Raw genomic sequence first — 19,087 nt, 5'->3', positions numbered from 1 at the left:
TACGAGAGAAAAAGCCACATGAATGTAGTTTCCCAGAAGTGTCACGTTGAGACAAAACTGCACCAGTGCCCACAGAAGATGCATCTACCTCCAAGAAGAAGGGACGTTGGCAATCAGGTTGCTGAAGAATAGGAGCAGAAGTGAAGGCTGACTTTAGATGTTCAAAGGCTAAGATGGCCTCGGGGGACCAAAACTTGGGATTAGCTGATTCAGGACCATACAATGTTTAGAAAATAACAACACAAGACGGTGGGTCTGCTTAATAAGTACTTCAATGAATATGAGCATAAGTACATATCAACACATGGAAACAATGCAGCAAAGTTCTGTACACAGTAGAGATGGTGAGATGGCAGCTCAGAATCTCACAATGATGAGCATCTGCACACTTGACATAATAAACAAAGTCTTGTAAATTGATGCATAGAGATACTTGCAAACAGAGTCCCAAAGATGGTGCTACCAGCACTTGGTTGATAAAGCAGGTTCACTCACAGGAAATCCAACAGGAGAGTTCAGGAATGGACAGGAGTCCATGGAGACAGGCTAGCAAACAAGTTGCACTGACAGTGAGCAGGTGTGTTTAAATAGAGCAGGTTTGAATGGCACGCCCTGAAGTGAGTCATGTGATCCACAGGAGAACAGAGCAGACAGAAAAAGTAACAAACCTGGACTGGATTGTTACACTAACACCCTGGTATCATCACAGCGTCCATTAAGGCTTCTGTTCTAATAGTTATTATTTTGTTGCTTTTTGGAGGTTGAATGGAAGAGTTTCAATAGTTTGCTTAAGTTTTAGTTTATAAGGATCCTTAATGGGACATGTTAGACTGTAAAGTTCTTTTGTCTAATTAAGTACGTTTATTAAATTCAATATTGTAAACCATAATATGTTATTTTTACCCAAAGTATGCAATAAGCTAAATGCTGTGGTCGAAACTGGAATATTTATTAATTTGTGTAGTTTGATGAATGGAGCCCTATGACAGCAAATCTCCCAGTATCATTTCTATGCAATATTATATTATTGTCATTAATCAGTTAATATGATTTTCATAACAGGCAGAATAATTACCTTCAGATGTAGGAATTCCAAAGACCTGTAATTCACAGAAGTGGAGATGTTCGTATCTACGCCGTATAATAACGATCACGTACTGGCCCACCATGTCATGGCACTGGAAGGTCTCAGAAGCTCCGGTTGGGATAGATGTAATCCGCGCACACCTGCATAGGAAATGGAAAATTACTAAACTGTAAATGGTTCATAGGTCGGTTTATGGAACCTAATTGTGACAGTTGTGTTATTGGAAACTAAAATAATGCATCATCTATATAAAACACTGGTCTGATATAACACGATTGTATCTAATTACCTAATACATCAGCTTTAGACAAGTCCTCCATGTGCTGTCATCATGTTCACACAAAGGACCGACGACGCAGCACCAGGAGGGTTAATGTCTGGCACTACTATGCCAGAGGGGTTAAATCCTGGCACTGTGCACTGAGGTCAAAATGTGTCTAAAAATAAATGTACAAATATAGAATGTTCTTTCTAAATGTGGTTTCAAAACGTATTTCACCTTGACCTGGTGGCCCAGTGAGGATCGGGGCTCCTCCAGTGGTGTTTATCCACCGCTTAGGTTTTCATACATGGTAACCAGAGCGATGTTGTTCCCCATCCTTGGTGGTCCAGTGGAGCGGCTGTAGAAGCTGCCTCTGTACCAAACAGCGGCATGTAGCACTGTAGCCCCAGCCAGCAGCCACAGTACATTGCCACTGGTGGAGACATGCAATGGGGGCTCCTGGAGTCACAGAAAGTAAAGCGACCAACTGCATTGTGGAGGGAGCTGATTTCAGGTATGAGGGGAGCTAGACCCTGGAACAGGTCGCCAGGAAGTAGTTAACATAAGTGCAATTTTGTAAGTGAATGTTATTAGATCTACGCTGCCAACAATTCTCTCCTGATAGACTGCATTATTAGTGGTAATTTGCTGAAATAACCTTTGTGACGTCTGTGTGTATAATGTGTCATCACCTTGGATTGTCATTTCCTTCATTTTCCAATGAGTTCCCAATAAGAATTTCTGCTCCATTCAGTCGTTCTCCACAGCAGTCACCTCTGTTTGTGATTGTTATATGGTGAATCTTGTGGGACCTCAGTAAATCCACCCTCCACCAGGGAGAGTACTGTCCTTTTGTATGACAACATGATCCATGAATATATGTGGAATTCTGGTTTCCATCAATTGCATTCGCAGCCACAGCCAAATTTCTGCTATCCGTATAATATACAGATGACTGTGTCGCACGGCCTCCAAGGGCAACATTTCTAACTGCTATGAAAAGATATAAAGAGAGAAAAACACAATGTTTTGGTATTAGACAGTGTATTTTACTACATAATAATAACACAGTATAAGATTACTAAGATAATGTACAGTGCGTCAGGTAATCATGTTAGTAACACGTGTGGTGTAATTGTACGACAGTGAGGTCTTCATTTACATCTTGGTCTAGAGGTGCAAAAGTTGTGTCTGTGGAAAGCCTGGATATAAATAAAATATGTGTCTCTATATTTGGACACTTGAGAGAAATTTATTTGAATCAGTCAAACTTGATTACCTAGAACTTTGTAAAAATTCAACTATAACTTTAGGCCTTGGATGTCTATAAAAGTTCATATTATGCCTTGAATTAGAAAGTTGTGTTTGAACTTTTTAAATGAAATGTAATATAAAATGTAACCACAAATAGTTTAGTCTAAAGTCTGAGAAGTATCGAGCGACATTTTAAATTTAGTTGATCATCTCTAGTTCGGACTTTTGCTCAGTGGCGTCTGTGACCCTAACGGAGTGTTCTAGTGACGGGTGTTTCTGTACCTTACAGAGCAAATTGGAAACACCCTTCAAGGTAGAAAACATGATCCTTCATGTTCTCTTGATTAACAGAAGCAGGGCCGGATTTACCGCTAGGCAACCTAGGCACTTGCCTAAGGCACAGCGGTACAAGGGGGCCCAGCGGGTGTTGGGGGAGCCAGCATTAAAAAAAAAATTGAAAAAGTCACAGAAGTGACGAGATGAGCCCGCCGGGACATTAGTCGGAAACCAGAATAGTGTGCGTTCCACAGTGGAACGCACGCTACTTCCTGTTTCCTGTTGGAGAGCAGAATTTTCACTTTGCAGCACACGGATCAGCCACCCTTCCTCTGGGATCTCCAGCATGAGGATCTGACATTTGGGCTCAGCAACACCGCAAGTACTCTGGGCGTTTCATTGCCTCTCATCTTCCTATCCTGGATATAAACATTTAGGACCAACCAATTTTTCAGTGGTTCAGGACAGTTCTATTTTTTCTATTGTTTCTTTTTTCTTTCCAATTTCCATATTTTTTGCGCCAACCATATTGTGCACCTTTGTGTTTATTGTTTATTCTGGTAGTGATTATTCATTTGTATCTTGGCATTTACAATTGATTTTGCTTTTATTTGTATCTTGGCATCCACATTTGTTTTCCTGTAATGGGATTGTATAATAAGTAAAGTCTAATAGGTCTGTCATATACATATTGTACTCAATTATTTCACTGTCTGTTAGCGCTTGAAGGGGCACATGTGATATTGTGAAGGGGCAAAAGGAACAATGAAGGGGCACAGTGTGATGATGGAGGGACAAAAGTGACAACTGCTAGGTTGTCACTAGGTACGTTGGTTGTTGCTGCTAGGAACGCCCCCAACGATGCCACATTCCAAATGATAATTCCACACCTCCTTTGACGTAGCTTTCCTTCTAATCAGCTATAAGAGTATTTGGCAGGTTCCCACAGTGTGCGCCGTGGTGCTGTCACAGGGGCTCAGTGGCGCTGTCACAGGGGCGCCGTGGCGTTGTCACAGGGGTGCCGTGGCGCTGTCACAGGGGTGCCATGGCGTTGTCACAGGGGTGCCGTGGCGCTGTCACAGGGGTGCCGTGGCGCTGTCACAGGGGTGCCGTGGCGCTGTCACAGGGGTGCCGCGACCAGCCAGAGAAAAATACAACAAAAACTTACCAATCCACGTGGCACCCGGGACCCAACATCCTCCTCTCTCCCGCATTGCGCCCGACATTCAGTGACAAGCTGTGGGACAGAGGAGGATGCTGGGTCCCGGGCGCCGCGCAGATTGGTAAGTTTTGGTTTTGGTTTTGGTTTTGTTTTTCTGCCTGGCCGCGGCAGAGGGTTCAGAGTGAGAGAGGGCAGTGTGAGAGGAGGCAGCGTGAGAGAAAGCAGCGTGAGAGGGAAGAGTGAGAGGAGGCAGCGTGAGAGAGGGTAGAGGGGGCAGAGTGAGAGGAGGCAGCTTGAGGGGAGGCAGCGTGAGAGAGGGTAGAGGGGGCAGAGTGAGAGGAGGCAGCTCGAGAGGAGGCAGCGTGAGAGGAGGCAGCGTGAAAGGAGGCAGAGGGGGCAGTGTGAGAGGGGACAGCGTGAGTGGATGCAGAGGAGGCAGCATGAGTGGATGCAAAGGGGGCAGCGTGAGAGGGGACAGCGTGACTGGATGCAGAGAGGGCAGTGTGACTGGATGGAGAGGGGGCAGCGTGACTGGATGCAGAGGAGGCAGTGTGACTGGATGGAGAGGGGGCAGCGTGACTGGATGCAGGGGGGGCAGCGTGACTGGATGTAGAGGGGGCAGCGTGAGTGGATGCAGAGGGGGCAGCATGAGTGGATGCAGAGGACATAGCGTGAGTGGATGCAGAGGGGGCAGCGTGAGAGGGGGCAGTGTGACTGGATGCAGAGGGGGCAGTGTGACTGGATGCAGAGAGGTCAGAGTGACTGGATGCAGAGGGGGCAGTGTGACTGGACGCAGAGGGGGCAGCGTGAGAGGGGGCAGCGTGACTGGATGCAGAGGGGGCAGCGTGAGTGGATGCAGAGGGGGCAGCGTGAGTGGATGCAGAGGGGGCAGCGTGAGAAGGGGCAGCGTGACTGGATGCAGAGGGGGCAGTGTGACTGGATGCAGAGAGGGCAGTGTGACTGGATGCAGAGGGGGCAGTGTGACTAGATGCAGAGAGGGCAGTGTGACTGGATGCAGAGGGGGCAGTGTGACTAGATGCAGAGAGGGCAGTGTGACTGGATGCAGAGGGGGCAGTGTGACTAGATGCAGAGGGGGCAGTGTGACTGGATGCAGAGAGGGCAGTGTGACTGGATGCAGAGAGGGCAGTGTGACTGGATGCAGAGGGGGCAGTGTGACTGGATGCAGAGGGGGCAGTGTGACTAGATGCAGAGGGGGCAGTGTGACTGGATGCAGAGGGGGCAGTGTGAATAGATGCAGAGAGGGCAGTGTGACTGGATGCAGAGAGGTCAGAGTGACTGGATGCAGAGGGGGCAGTGTGACTAGATGTAGAGGGGGCAGCGTGAGAGGGGGCAGCGTGACTGGATGCAGAGGGGGCAGTGTGACTGGATGCAGAGGGGGCAGTGTGAGAGGGGGCAGTGTGACTGGATGCAGAGGGGGCAGTGTGACTGGATGCAGAGGGGGCAGTGTGACTAGATGCAGAGAGGGCAGTGTGACTGGATGCAGAGGGGGCAGTGTGACTGGATGCAGAGAGGTCAGAGTGACTGGATGCAGAGGGGGCAGTGTGACTGGACGCAGAGGGGGCAGCGTGAGAGGGGGCAGCGTGACTGGATGCAGAGGAGGCAGCGTGAGTGGATGCAGAGGGGGCAGCGTGAGTGGATGCAGAGGGGGCAGTGTGAGAGGGGGCAGCGTGACTGGATGCAGAGGGGGCAGTGTGACTGGATGCAGAGAGGGCAGTGTGACTGGATGCAGAGGGGGCAGTGTGACTAGATGCAGAGAGGGTAGTGTGACTGGATGCAGAGGGGGCAGTGTGACTAGATGCAGAGGGGGCAGTGTGACTGGATGCAGAGAGGGCAGTGTGACTGGATGCAGAGGGGGCAGTGTGACTAGATGCAGAGAGGGCAGTGTGACTGGATGCAGAGGGGGCAGTGTGACTAGATGCAGAGGGGGCAGTGTGACTGGATGCAGAGAGGGCAGTGTGACTGGATGCAGAGAGGGCAGTGTGACTGGATGCAGAGAGGGCAGTGTGACTGGATGCAGAGGGGGCAGTGTGACTAGATGCAGAGAGGGCAGTGTGACTGGATGCAGAGGGGGCAGTGTGACTAGATGCAGAGGGGGCAGTGTGACTGGATGCAGAGAGGGCAGTGTGACTGGATGCAGAGAGGGCAGTGTGACTGGATGCAGAGGGGGCAGTGTGACTGGATGCAGAGGGGGCAGTGTGACTAGATGCAGAGGGGGCAGTGTGACTGGATGCAGAGGGGGCAGTGTGACTAGATGCAGAGGGGGCAGTGTGACTGGATGCAGAGAGGGCAGTGTGACTGGATGCAGAGAGGGCAGTGTGACTGGATGCAGAGAGGGCAGTGTGACTGGATGCAGAGAGGGCAGTGTGACTGGATGCAGAGGGGGCAGTGTGACTGGATGCAGAGGGGGCAGCGTGTCAATTATTCTTTGACAGAAATATAATTGAAAAAAATATATAAAAATATTATTTTCCCTTGGATTTATGTGTATTATTTTTGCATACAACTAAATAAGTATTTCTGTCCTGACCTAAATACTTATTACGTTTTTTTGACCAAACTACTTCTTAAACAGGACAGCTCGGTAATTATTTGGAGGGGTGCCTTGAAAAAATTATGGAGACTCTTAAGGGTGCCGCGAACTGCAAAAGTTTGGGAACCACTGGTATATGGTATGATAAAAAAACATAATGCTATGGATTGTTTCAGAGAGGGGGGCCCCCCCAACCAATATCTTGCCTAGGGCCCCATGGTGTCTAAATCCGGCTCTGAACAGAAGGAAACTAAATTTACAACTTACATTCTCTTGTGTTGTCTCTCTAGAGCAAGGATGCTCATATTGACTAAGCCTTGAAGACACCTAGTACCAGCACCACAATAAAACAGAGTTATAAGTAATTTATATGGTTGGGGCACTATTAGGTCTATGGCCATCTAGCATGGCATGATAGTGGGCAATAGTGGTAGAATATTCACAGAACAGCCAGTCACTACTGCATGCATTGTACCATGAGGGCCGTGTAAGAGCATGTAGATCTCATAGATCAGCTGTGAATAGTCTTTATCATCTTACAATTGGAAATGTAATATTTTATCATATTATTTGTAGCACAGAATTATAAGTCAGTATCCAACACACCCTCTAGATAGTAAGACTGTATTGTGACCCAGGGATAGAAGTGTTCTTAAACTCCTAATAATGGATATTAGCAGTGAATCACCTATATATGTTGTACATATACTTATAATATGTATGTTACATTAAGCTGAACAATATAATATAATATGTCATTATTGCATGTTCACTAATGTTGTGTACAGTTTTATTATATGTAGGTTGTGCTGTTTGAGAGGGACTTATTTATATGTACTATGATTACTGATATACAGCTGTGTCCCTGTTTTATGAGGAAGAAGAAAAAGCAGTTACACATGCACAGGTCAAATTGTCCAAGATCTAGGAATATGCTCCATCCATATCCACATTGTAACGTGGGGCCTGATTCATCTTCAAACGCAATGTGATCACAACCTGCCCTTAAATATATTGGATGGAAATTGCGCGTACACCTGGATCTGAAGAAATGTTACCATTTGAATACCGGTACAAATACGCTCTGGTTATACTGTACTTGCTGTATGCAGACAGACACAACACACCTCAGGGTACGCACAATGCATAAGTGTAATATCAAGTCTCATCAGAACATATAGAATTTTTCATAATATAAATTTACAAACTATTAATAATATTGTGGCTGGATCACTTATAAATAACTTATTTGTGGCTAGTTCACAGAAATAACTTTCAGAAAATATTTATTTTAATTAAGAGTGCAATGCACCTTTGTATATCATTGCAAATCTACTTATCATTTTATATTGGTATGTGTTTTGTATGAAAATGTATTGGAATTCTGAGACAATATGTCATGTTTAGGCTTTGCAACTTTCTAGAGACAGGTAATCGCATGTTAATTAGACCTTTTCATCACTCAGTGACCAAAACGTCTGCTGAGCCTAAAACACAGGAGGGGGTAATTATACGTGCTAGTAGACTCCCTATAAAAGTGATCACAGATGAATGTGAATTTTGCAAATTATATTGTGTTCAAAGCAATGTTATACAAATGTTATATCATGATGGTAAACATTCAATAGAAAACAGACAGTAGTTACAAGTGACATAGAAGTGCCAGAAACAATCTAACCACATGATTATTCATATTCAGAGTTAAAAAAAAAAGAAAAGGAAAAGATGAGTAATTAGCTTAAGCAATGATTGTAAACAAAACACAGGAACATAAACATTCTGAAATGAAAACAGGACAAACTCTTCTCAATCTAACCAGGGAGTGGGCTGTTAATCGTAAATGCTGATTACATCATTACACATTTACTCCCACCAAACTGGATAATCACAATGATTGAACAAGTTCAATAAGACACTGCATACGAAATTCAATTTTGCCTTACTTATCAAATACTGCAAAACAAACGGATAGAAAAAAATATAAATAAAGCAAAATAATTAAAAAAATAACAAGCATTAAGTTAGTGTTAGGAACTTGTTCTGCACGTTTATTCCTCTGAGAAATATACAGTACTTGCTATTACTCATTACTTCATTAACCATTTTTCTTGAACACTTAGAATTTATGGTGTGCTATGATGTACTGAACAATCCCCATTAATACTTTATTATGTTTGACAACCACTTTACACTGGAGATGAGCGGGCTCGGATTCCGCTAATCCGTGCCCACCCGAACAGTGCGGATCCGAACGGGATCCGAGCACTGTTCGGATATTTCCGGCGGGCAAAAAATTGAAAACGAGGCTCTGTCGTCCAAGTCTGGCGTCGATTCTCGCGAGGGGTGGGAGGGAGGGCCCAGAACAATTCCATCGTGTACCTCTTTTTTGGGCATTATGTGCTCAAGCTACCTCGGTGCAACCTTTTGGCCTAAAAACAATATTGTGAGGTGTTCAAAATAGACTGGAAATTAGTGGAAATGATTGTTATTGAATGTTATTGAGGTTAATAATAGCGTAGGAGTGAAAAAAAAAACACAAAACTGGTTTTTAGCACTTTTTATGCTTTTTTAAAAATAAATCAGAACCAAAATCTTTCGTCGGATGTTTTGGCAAAACAAATCAGAACCCAAAACCTCAAGATAATCAGAACCCAAAACCCAAAACACTAAAAGTGGCCGGTGCACACCCTTACTTTACACGTAGTGGAGCTGCTAGCAGCAATGTTAAAAGGTGTTAAACCCCTCCAGGCTGAGTTATGGGCAGGCTGCATGAAGCACCTGGATTGGTTAGAGGGGCAGGAGGCTGGATTACCCCCTGCCAGGGTATCTGTGTAAATCTGTATAAAAAGCGCACTTTTTGATCATGTATTATTATTATTATTATACCTTCTGTACTTTCTGGATATCACCGGTACCATAAACTGGCATGTTACTATCTTTATTAGGACGTCTTGAGCTAATAAAACATCACTGCTTCAAGATCCTGTTTGCAGCCTACTTACCTGCTGTAAATTCCTGTGACCTACTGATTAGACCCAATCTAGGGGTAAATGTATGAACATGCGGGTTCTTCAACACCCGCGTGTTCAGCGTGTTCGGCGATTACATTTCAAGCGGCGCTGCATTGTAAAGGGAAGTTTCCCTTTACAATGCAGCGCGCTTGAAATTTAATCGCCGAACACGCGGGTGTTGAAGAACCCGCATGTTCATACATTTACCCCCTAATGTGTTATCCGGGTGTTCTGAGGTTGGTACTCATCGTCTCGTACCAACGCTCTACGAGCTACCCTACAGCTCTGGTCAGTGTGATAGGCCGGGAGAACCATCCACAGCAACCCTGATCTGAAGGCGAGAGGTCAGGGGTACCAGCCTAGGTGTTCCAGCAAATGGGTACACTAGCAGCGAGAGTTACCCAGAAGGACACGGTTCTAGGTATCACTAAGGATTCTAGTAGTGGCAGCAGCAAAATCGGTTAGACGGCGCATTTGGGATAAAGAATAGGGGACGTTAGCAGGGCAAGCCCAGCGGATCCCCAGCAACACAACAAACAGGGTGGCATAGGAGGTCCATTCTGTCACAACTAGAATCATTAATAAAAATATATATGCTTTTTTTTTACATAAAATACATACATTTGGGTGTTCTTTAGTGGCAGTCACTTCTGGGCTATATTTTTTGCGCACAGCTGTTTATACCCCAGCTTTGATGAATAGACCTCCAGTGATGAGTTAATAACTTCTTATTTTGATGAATTGACTTCCCATGTAAATTAAATTCAGACACAATCACTCATTGGCACCTTTGTACACACCAGCTTGTCAGCGAGCCTTGATGAATTATTGGCATGTGGTAATGTGCTATTTTGGCACTTTAACAAGTGGTAACATAATGAAGGCTTAAGGATTAGACCCCTTGGTCCAACTGAACATACGTAAAAGTCCCGTATTCTGACTTCCGGCGGGTGGGGCAGCCAACCAGTGTTCTTCTCTCTACAGTCACCTGGTGCTCCAACAAGCCAAGTCTATCTACAAACAGCAGGCTTGAGAGTAGGGAGGGATCGCAAACACAGCCATACAAATATTGTGAACCTGACTTGTCCACTTTTGGGAGTCAATTTCACATTGAGATGTGTCTCAGTAATTAATGTTCTCCCAGCAGGCAGAAATCTAACTAAATCTGGTCATACGCGAGTGCACCAGTTTTCTGTTGCTTAATCCTTTTTACTTTAAAATAATCTATTGCATAATATCTTTATATGCCAATGTTAATTATTAATTATTTGTGTATCTTAAGCATTGTGGATTTATTCTCTGTTTTAAACCACATTTAATAAGTTCATGCATCTACGTTCCGATGACAGATTTACCTTGGTATTAGAAAGCTACAAAATTGGAACAGAGGAGATCATTTGGTTTCTAACTCTGAGTCAGGGGAGATTATTTGGTTTATAATAACTCTGATTAAAGTAAGTTGTGAGACATTAGTTGACATAAAATGGAGAAAATGATGGTTTCCTGAGTAAGAGTGTCAGCTTTTCTACTAAGTCTTGTTGGCGGCATGATTGATAAGGCAATAGGTACAATGTGAGATAGAGAAGGAAAACTTTAATCATTTTATAACAGACCAAGTGATTTCATTTGATTAACTCTTTGTCACACTCATGTCATACAGGCTCAGGTGAGTGCTGGATCATGGCTTGGTAGAAGATGGAGAAGAGTGTGTCTGAGAGTGGCTCTGTACAACTACCACTATATACCTCTTATTTGCCCCTCAACCCAATCCAAAATCCCAGCTGACCTCTCTCTCTCTCTCTCTCTCCTGATGCCTGCTTCCACCTTTCCCAACCACACCCTTTCTCTGGCACTTTCCTCCTCCTTCTTCAAACAAAATACTCCTTCCAAATACTCTAAAGACCCTCCCTTGACCATGACTCTCGCTCTTTTTACTACCCAATCTTCCTACATCCTGTTAGGAAATCACAGAGGTAACAAAGTATGTTGTAGATACAAATAAAGTAGAGTTTATTGAGTTCAAATGCAGACAAAACAACAGGAGACAACAGAAGCAATGTCGGGATGAAACAAACTGAATGAAGCAATCAGGTTTCAGGTGTCCAGAATGAGCAAAGCCAGAATCAGCACAACTGTGTAGTGTAGTCCAGAAATCAGTATAAAAATAAATGTTCAAACAGGAACCAGTGCAGGGACAGGAAAAAACAGGTCAGGACACTGGAACCAACAGCATGTGTGTCAAACTTTATTGCTGGAAATGAACGCATGGCAAGTGAGGTTCTTTATAGAGGTGTGTTCCAATCAGGTCACAGTGGAGAGCACACCTGTACTGCAGCTCAGTACTATGTGAAAGCAGCAAACAGTTCAACAGACAGAGACAGTAGATGAAGAGAAGATCAGATCAGAGAGTTCACAAGATGCAGGACAGATTTAACCCTAACATGTTTCTTTCTTCCAAGCTTGTTGAATGGGTTCTTCTTCGCTCATTCCCTCATTGAACTACTTCAATCTGGCTTATCTTCTCTCCACTCCACAGAAACCACTAAATCTAATGGTCACTTGTCCGTTATTATACTTCTCAACCTCTCTGATGCCTTTGATTAGAGAGGCACTGTAGACTTTTAGATGTACTCAACCACTAACTGGTATTTATGCCACTGAACAAGGAGGTGTGGAGTCTAGCATACCCTTGGTGTTCTCCAGGGACCCCCGCAAGGAGGTTTGGGCTTAGCTGCAAAGGATACGCAGGTCGCGTTTTTCCAAGACAGTTACAAGTGTAGTGGTAGAGAATAGTCAGGAAGGTCTGGGTCAATCCAATCAGGAGGAGATGGTACCAAAGGGAGATCAACAGAGAGGTCAGACAGGCCGAGGTCACAATGATGAGGTGAGAATAGCACAATCCAGGAGAATGGTCGACAAGCCAAGGTCACAACAGTAGGTAATAATGGGCACAATCCAGAAGAGTAGTCAAAAGAAGCCGGGTCAAACCAAAAGGAGCAAGAACATACAAATAGTGCTGGAGACAGGAAAACTGATACTCTAGTACCCTAATGGTGCCAGAGCAGAGTTTAAATAGAAGCTGAAAGTGTAAGAAGGAAGGAGGATGAAGTAGGCGGTCAGACATGCTGACCGCCAAAGCCCGAAAGCGTTCCATTGCCTAGCAAGGGGCTGCACAACTGCGCATGCACCCGACAGTGAGAGGATGGCCGGGAACGCTGCGCTCCTGTTGCCTAGCAACAGAATGCCCTGGCCAGAACTACTATTCGACCATCCCTGCTCCACGAGAGAACAACAGAGACGGCACCTGAGAGTACCCCCTCCACTTCTCTCTCCCAGGGAAGGATCAGATCTACCCAGAAATTTAGCAGGGAGACGAGGGGCACGAAGGTCATCTTTATTTATCAAACATCTCTCCTCAGGGCCATAGCCTTTCCAATGTATAAGGAACTGGGTCTTGCCTGGAAAAGAACGAACCTTCAATATTCTCTCGACCTCATATTCGTCTCCAAGAGAGGTCTTGATAGGAGGATGAATGGCAGGATCTTTGAAGAATTTGTTGTTGACCAGAAGTTTCAACAATGAGATGTGGAAGAAGTTATGGATCTTGAGGGAAGGAGAAGAACCCATAGAGGAATGGATCTTATTAATATGAGCGAAAAACCCACAACAGAGAAGGTCACTCCTAGAAGATTGATATTCACATGAGAAGCATCGCAGAAAGTACTCCAGGTCCTGATTTACATGTCTGCCCATTAGTCTGGGGGTGATACCAGGGGCAGAATTTGAGGTTAACTCTAAAGTTTTTACAGAAAGCCCTCCAAAACTTTGAAACAAATTGAACTCCACAATGAGAGATTATTTCATGTGGACAGCCGTGTTTTCTTTAAAAATAGATGCGTAACCGCTGAGGCCAATGGTAACCATTTACAATGAGTAAAATGAGCCATTTTTGAGAATCTATCTACAACAACTCATGTGGTGTTGTAGCCATGACTTTGGGGTAACTCAGTAATAAAGTCCATAGTAACGCTCGTCCAAGGTAAATCTGGAATCGGGAGAGGGAGGAGACCAGAGGAAAATTGCCTGGGGAACTTATGACGAGCACATGTGCTGCAGGCTTGTACATATTTGCAGATATCAGAACTGTGAGAGGGCCACCAATAGTATCTGGATAGGAAAGCAACGGTCCTCTTATAGCCTGTGTGGCAGCAAATTTTGAATCTTTGGCCCATCTTATGAGTTTGGTATGGATATGAGGACTTACGAAAGAGCATCCGGGAGGAGGAGACTTCACAGTGGAATTGGTTAGAGCCACTATGTGGACCGATCTGAGGATAGATTTACAAACCCGAGAGACCAGGGAGTCGGAATTATCGAAGGATCTAGACAATGCATCAACTCTGAGATTTTTGGAACCAGGGTGGTAGGTGAGGATTAACTAAAAATGGGGGGAAAAAAGAGACCAGCGGGCCTGGCGAGGGTGGAGGCATTGTGCTTCTTGCAGGTAAATTAAGTTCTTGTGCTCAGTCATCACTGTTACTGGATGCTGAGCCCTGTCCAAGAGGTAACGCCACTCCTCCAGAGCGATCTTGTTAGCAAGGAGTTACTTATCGCCTATACCATAATTCTTCTCACAAGCAGTACATTTTTTAGAAAGGAACCCAAATGGTTCAAAGGTTTCAGTAGAGGATATTTGAGATAAGACAGCACCAATCCCAACAGAAGACGTTTCTATGTCCAGAAAAAGGGTCTCCCTTAGTCCAATTGTTTGAGTACAGGGGCAGAAATGAAGGCCTTCATAAGGGACTTGAAGGCAGAGACTTCATCAGCAGGCCAGGACTTACAAAAAGCTCCTTTACAGGTCAAATGAGGGGCAATGAGGGAAGAAAACCATCTGATGAACTGGTGATAGTAGTTTGCAAATCCAATGGACCATTTGGTGGCTTTAAGTCCACAGGGTTGTGGGCAGTTAATCATCATCATCATCATCATTTATTTATATAGCGGCATCAAATTCCGTAGCGCTTTACAATTGGGAATAAACATTGATAAGACAATACTGGGTAATACATACAGACAGATAGGTAAGAGTACCCTGCTCACAAGCTTACAATCTATAGGACAATGGGAGTTAGAAACACAAGGGCATGTGCTACATCATATTGCACAATGGACCAGCTAGAACGCAAAGGTAATAGTATTGAGTGGGCTGTGTGTGTTGCAATGTTGGTCAGAGGAATGTTGTCTTGCGTTAGCTGTGTAGAGGATGGTAATAGGGTAATCTAGGGAAATTAAGATGTGGTTGAGGAATATCATAACCTTGTCTGAAGTGGTGGATTTTCAGTGAATGCTTGAAGGTTTGAAGACTAGAGGAAAGTCTTACTGTGCGAGGGAGGGAATTCCACAAAGTTGGTGCACCCCAAAAAAAGTCCAGTAACCGAGAGTGGGAGGACGTGAGGATAGTGGAAGAAAGACGCAGATCTTGGGCAGAACGGAGGTGTCGAGTTGGGAGATATTTAGAGACAAGTAAGGAAATGTATGTCGGTGCAATTTTGTTGATGGCCTTGTATGTTAGTAGAAGAATTTTATATTGGATTCGTTGAAATACAGGCAGCCAATGTAGAGATTGACAGAGTGGCTCAGCAGAGGAATAATGGTTTGGGGAAGACCAGTAAGGAGGGAATTGCAATAGTCGATGCGGGAGATGATGAGTGCATGAATTAATGTTTTTGCGGTGTCTTGTGCCAGATATGTGCGTATTCTGGAAATGTTCTTTAGGTGTATGTAACATGATTTAGATATAGAGTTGATGTGGGGAATTAACGACAGTTGTGAGTCAAGGATTACACCTAGTCAATGAGCTTGCGGGGTGGGATTTATGGTCATGTTATCAACAGAAATAGAAATTTCAGGCAGGAAGCTTCTGTTTTTGGGTGGGAATATTATTAATTCAGTTTTTGAAAGATTAAGTTTGAGTTGACGAGAAGACATCCAAGATGAAATGGCAGAAAGACAGTCAGTAACACGAGACAACACAGATGGTGAAAGATCAGGAGAGGATAGATTGATTTGTGTATCATCCATATAGAGATGATACTGAAATCCAAAGGAGCTTATTAGTTTTCCAAGAGAAGTGGTGTAGATAGAGAATAGCAGAGGACCTAGGACTGAGCCTTGTGGTCTCCAACTGATAAAGGAAGCGGAGCAGAGGTGGATCCAGAGAAATTAACACTGAAAGAGCGATTAGATAGGTAGGATGAGAACCAGGATAGGACAGTGCCTTCAAGACCTAGGGATTGTAGTGTTTGTATGAGGAGAGAGTGGTCAACGGTGTGACATGCAGCAGAGAGATCCAGGAGAATTAGAAGAGATTAATGGTTATTATTTTTTGCTGTGATCAGATCATTGACAACCTTGGTCAGTGCAGTCTCTGTGGAGTGTTGAGAGCGAAAGCCTGACTGAGAGGATCCAACAGGTTGTTTGCTGTTGGAAAACAAATTGCATAGAAAAGAGCTTGTGGTCTGATTGGGAGATCAGACAAGATTACAGTAATTCACCTATTTACCATCCCACAGATATTGTATCAGAATCTCAAAGCTTCTACAAATCTTTATATAATGTGAACACCCTTTCCTTTCTTCCTGAAACCCAGACAGAGCTGATTGATGACTAACTAAAGGTTAAATCCTTACCCAATTTAACCCCAGAGTTTTAAAATGAAGATATTTCACTGGGAAAAAACAACAACAAGCAATTAAATCAATGAAAACATCATCTGTACCTTGCCTATTGTCATAAGACATTCTCAGATATCCATGCCCCTAGACTCACTGAGTTGTTTAATAACATCCTAGTATGGGCAGCCTTCGATTGAATTAACACCCAGACTAACATTGTTATCCCCAACTGGGAGAGACAGAACTTACTGCACCAATTATAGACCTCTCATCCCATCGCATTACTAAATGTAGACCTAAACATTTTTGAAAAGATTTTAGCCAACCTGTTAAACGTCCTTTATCGCATCCTTAATTCATCTTGATCAAGTTGAAATTGTCTCAGTGTGACAAGTCCCAGACAATATCAGACGGACAATAGACTTAATTCACACTATAAATAAATTAGAGATGTTCAGGCATGGTTTCCCGAGAACCGAACACACCCAAACTCAGCAAGTACCAAGCCGGCTCGGTACTTTCGCGCGCCCTCGGAATTGAAAACAACATTGTTACGTCGTCGGATCTCGGATCTCGCAAGCTTTGGATTCTATAAGTACCGCCCTCCATAGCGATTTAGCACCATTTCACAGAGGGACACCGCAGGGGTAGCACAGTTCTTGGTAGTCTGTAGAGCAGTTGGGCAGCGTCTTAGGTAGAATAGAAAGAGGAGGGGGTAGCAGTGTTCTTCAAAGTCTACAGTGACATTCAGGAGAGCTCCATTGCTCCATTGCTCCGTTGCTAATAGTCATTGCTGAAATACAAATAATAGGTCTGACAGGCTTGGTCTTCTAAACCTGCAGTCTTTGCTTGAAAGTGTATGAAAATAATATTGTGACCTGTGAGGTGGTCAAAATTGACTGCAAATGACTTGAAATTAGTGTTATTGAGGTTAAAAATAATGTAGGGGAAAAAGAGCATAAATATAATTATAGCCCAAAAAAAATCGGGATTTTAGAAAAAAAAATCGGGATCCAAAACCAAAACACATGAGGGCGGTTTTGCCAAAGCCAAAACCAAAACGCGAAGTTATTCCAGATCCAAAACCAAAACCAGAAGACGGGGGTCAGTGAACATCTCTAATAATTACCTATGTCACGTAATCACTGTATATATAATACAAATAGCACAATACAAAGTGTAACACTTGTCAGGTTACATGGTTTGGGATCCTGATTAATAGTCTCACAATCATTTTACATTTTCTCTGATATATAGTAAATCGACTTACAGTTATGTTGTTCACCAACAGAAGCATCAACAGAAGCATTTGCCCCTATGTTATCTGCAAAGAAATAACAAACATTAAGTTGTTCAGGAGTGAAACCAATATCTCAAACTGAAAAGGAAACAGAATGAGCAGAAAATATTCCTTAATATTAAAATAAGTCTACGGGGTAAATTTATGAAGATACTGGTTTGTAGAAATGAAGATGTTGCCTATAGCAAACAATGAGATTCCTGCTGTCATTTTGTTGAATGTACTAAATAAATGATAACTAGAATCTAAATTGGTTGCTATAGGCAACATCTCTACTTTTTCAATCCCACAGTTTAGAAAATATACCCCTTAGTGTGGTGTAGTTGTCATGGTAACACAACGGCACTATTGTGAGATTTACACTTCTATAACGACTACCATGAAGACATTTATCAATAATCATCTAAGTGGTTTTGTATCTGAACAGGTCACTACACAACGACCCAATCAACATGGACTGTTTGGACAACACTGAAGAGAAGATGGATTATGGATTAGCGCTGCTTAGGGACACGGTTTTCATTGTAACATTTATACTGCTTTTTCTTTAATATTATACATGTTACATTGATGGAAACGATTACTATGGAGCTTACTCACCTCCCTTAATGTGTGTATCAGCAGTACAGGACACTATCCACAGGAGGGCGATAGTGAGTAGAAAGTACATTCTGTAGATGAAATAAGCCAGAAGCTGTAACTAGACAGTAAAGTCATTTCATTCCATATAAATTCTCCTGACATAGTTGTTGTGTAATTTATATTTCCTAATTATCAGAGTCCCTTTCTCTGTCACACAGACAGGTTACATGTAGAATGCTGCACACTGAGGGGTATATACTGAGGGCAATATGACACAAGCAGGGTGTATGTCACTCTCTTACCCCATCTGCCCCTACTACCATCAATGTGTGTGACGGGGGATAAGCTTCTCCTGACACAGTGACTTCCATTCTGGGCCACCATCAGGTAAGACATCCGCAGCGTCACAATGAATTGGAGATCCGGATAAGTTATAAAGTTTTTACCCACTGTGTAAATAAAGATGTGTTTGAAGGTCTTACACATGAATTACTGCTTTGTATCCCTGTTTATCTGTAGGAATGATGATGACCTGAAGTGATTCTACTCCATCCAGAGAGCACTATCCGTAGTGTGCTGAGAAGTCACAGGTTTATTATATCATCCACAGTCATTTATCTTATCCTTATTCTGAGGATACTGCACAACTAGTGTCTCCTCCCTCTCCCTATAGCTGCAAATCACAACCTGACCGGAAGACAATTCCGATTATATTCATATTATATTATATTATATTATATTATACTCTCACAACTTTATACTTTGGAAGAAACAAACAAATTGGTAAATCTACTTTTTTTAAAATGTCAAAAATTATAAAAATCTCCACTTTGATTTTGAGTTCACAATAAAATCTCCATTTACTAGATGCAGAATATATATAATTATCCGAAAAAATACTTGTTGCCTTAATTAGTGTATCAGA

The 19,087-nt window shown here is 43.4% G+C and overlaps 1 protein-coding gene across 1 annotated transcript in view; it reads right to left on the bottom strand.

The window, feature by feature from the left end:
• LOC142143299 (uncharacterized) overlaps positions 1–19,087 on the bottom strand; it is an 86,013-nt gene that overhangs the window by 5,468 nt on the left and 61,458 nt on the right. Inside the window, exons 6-7 of the mRNA XM_075201024.1 lie at positions 2,042–2,342; positions 1,076–1,227 (exon numbers count right to left, since the gene is read on the bottom strand). Coding sequence (XP_075057125.1) covers positions 1,076–1,227; positions 2,042–2,342 — 453 coding nt within the window. The remainder of the gene's footprint in view (positions 1–1,075; positions 1,228–2,041; positions 2,343–19,087) is intronic.

Source organism: Mixophyes fleayi, chromosome 3 (assembly GCF_038048845.1).
Source record: "Mixophyes fleayi isolate aMixFle1 chromosome 3, aMixFle1.hap1, whole genome shotgun sequence".
In the NCBI taxonomy this organism is placed as follows: Eukaryota; Metazoa; Chordata; class Amphibia; order Anura; family Limnodynastidae; genus Mixophyes; species Mixophyes fleayi.
This window is presented reverse-complemented; position numbering and strand designations above follow the sequence as displayed.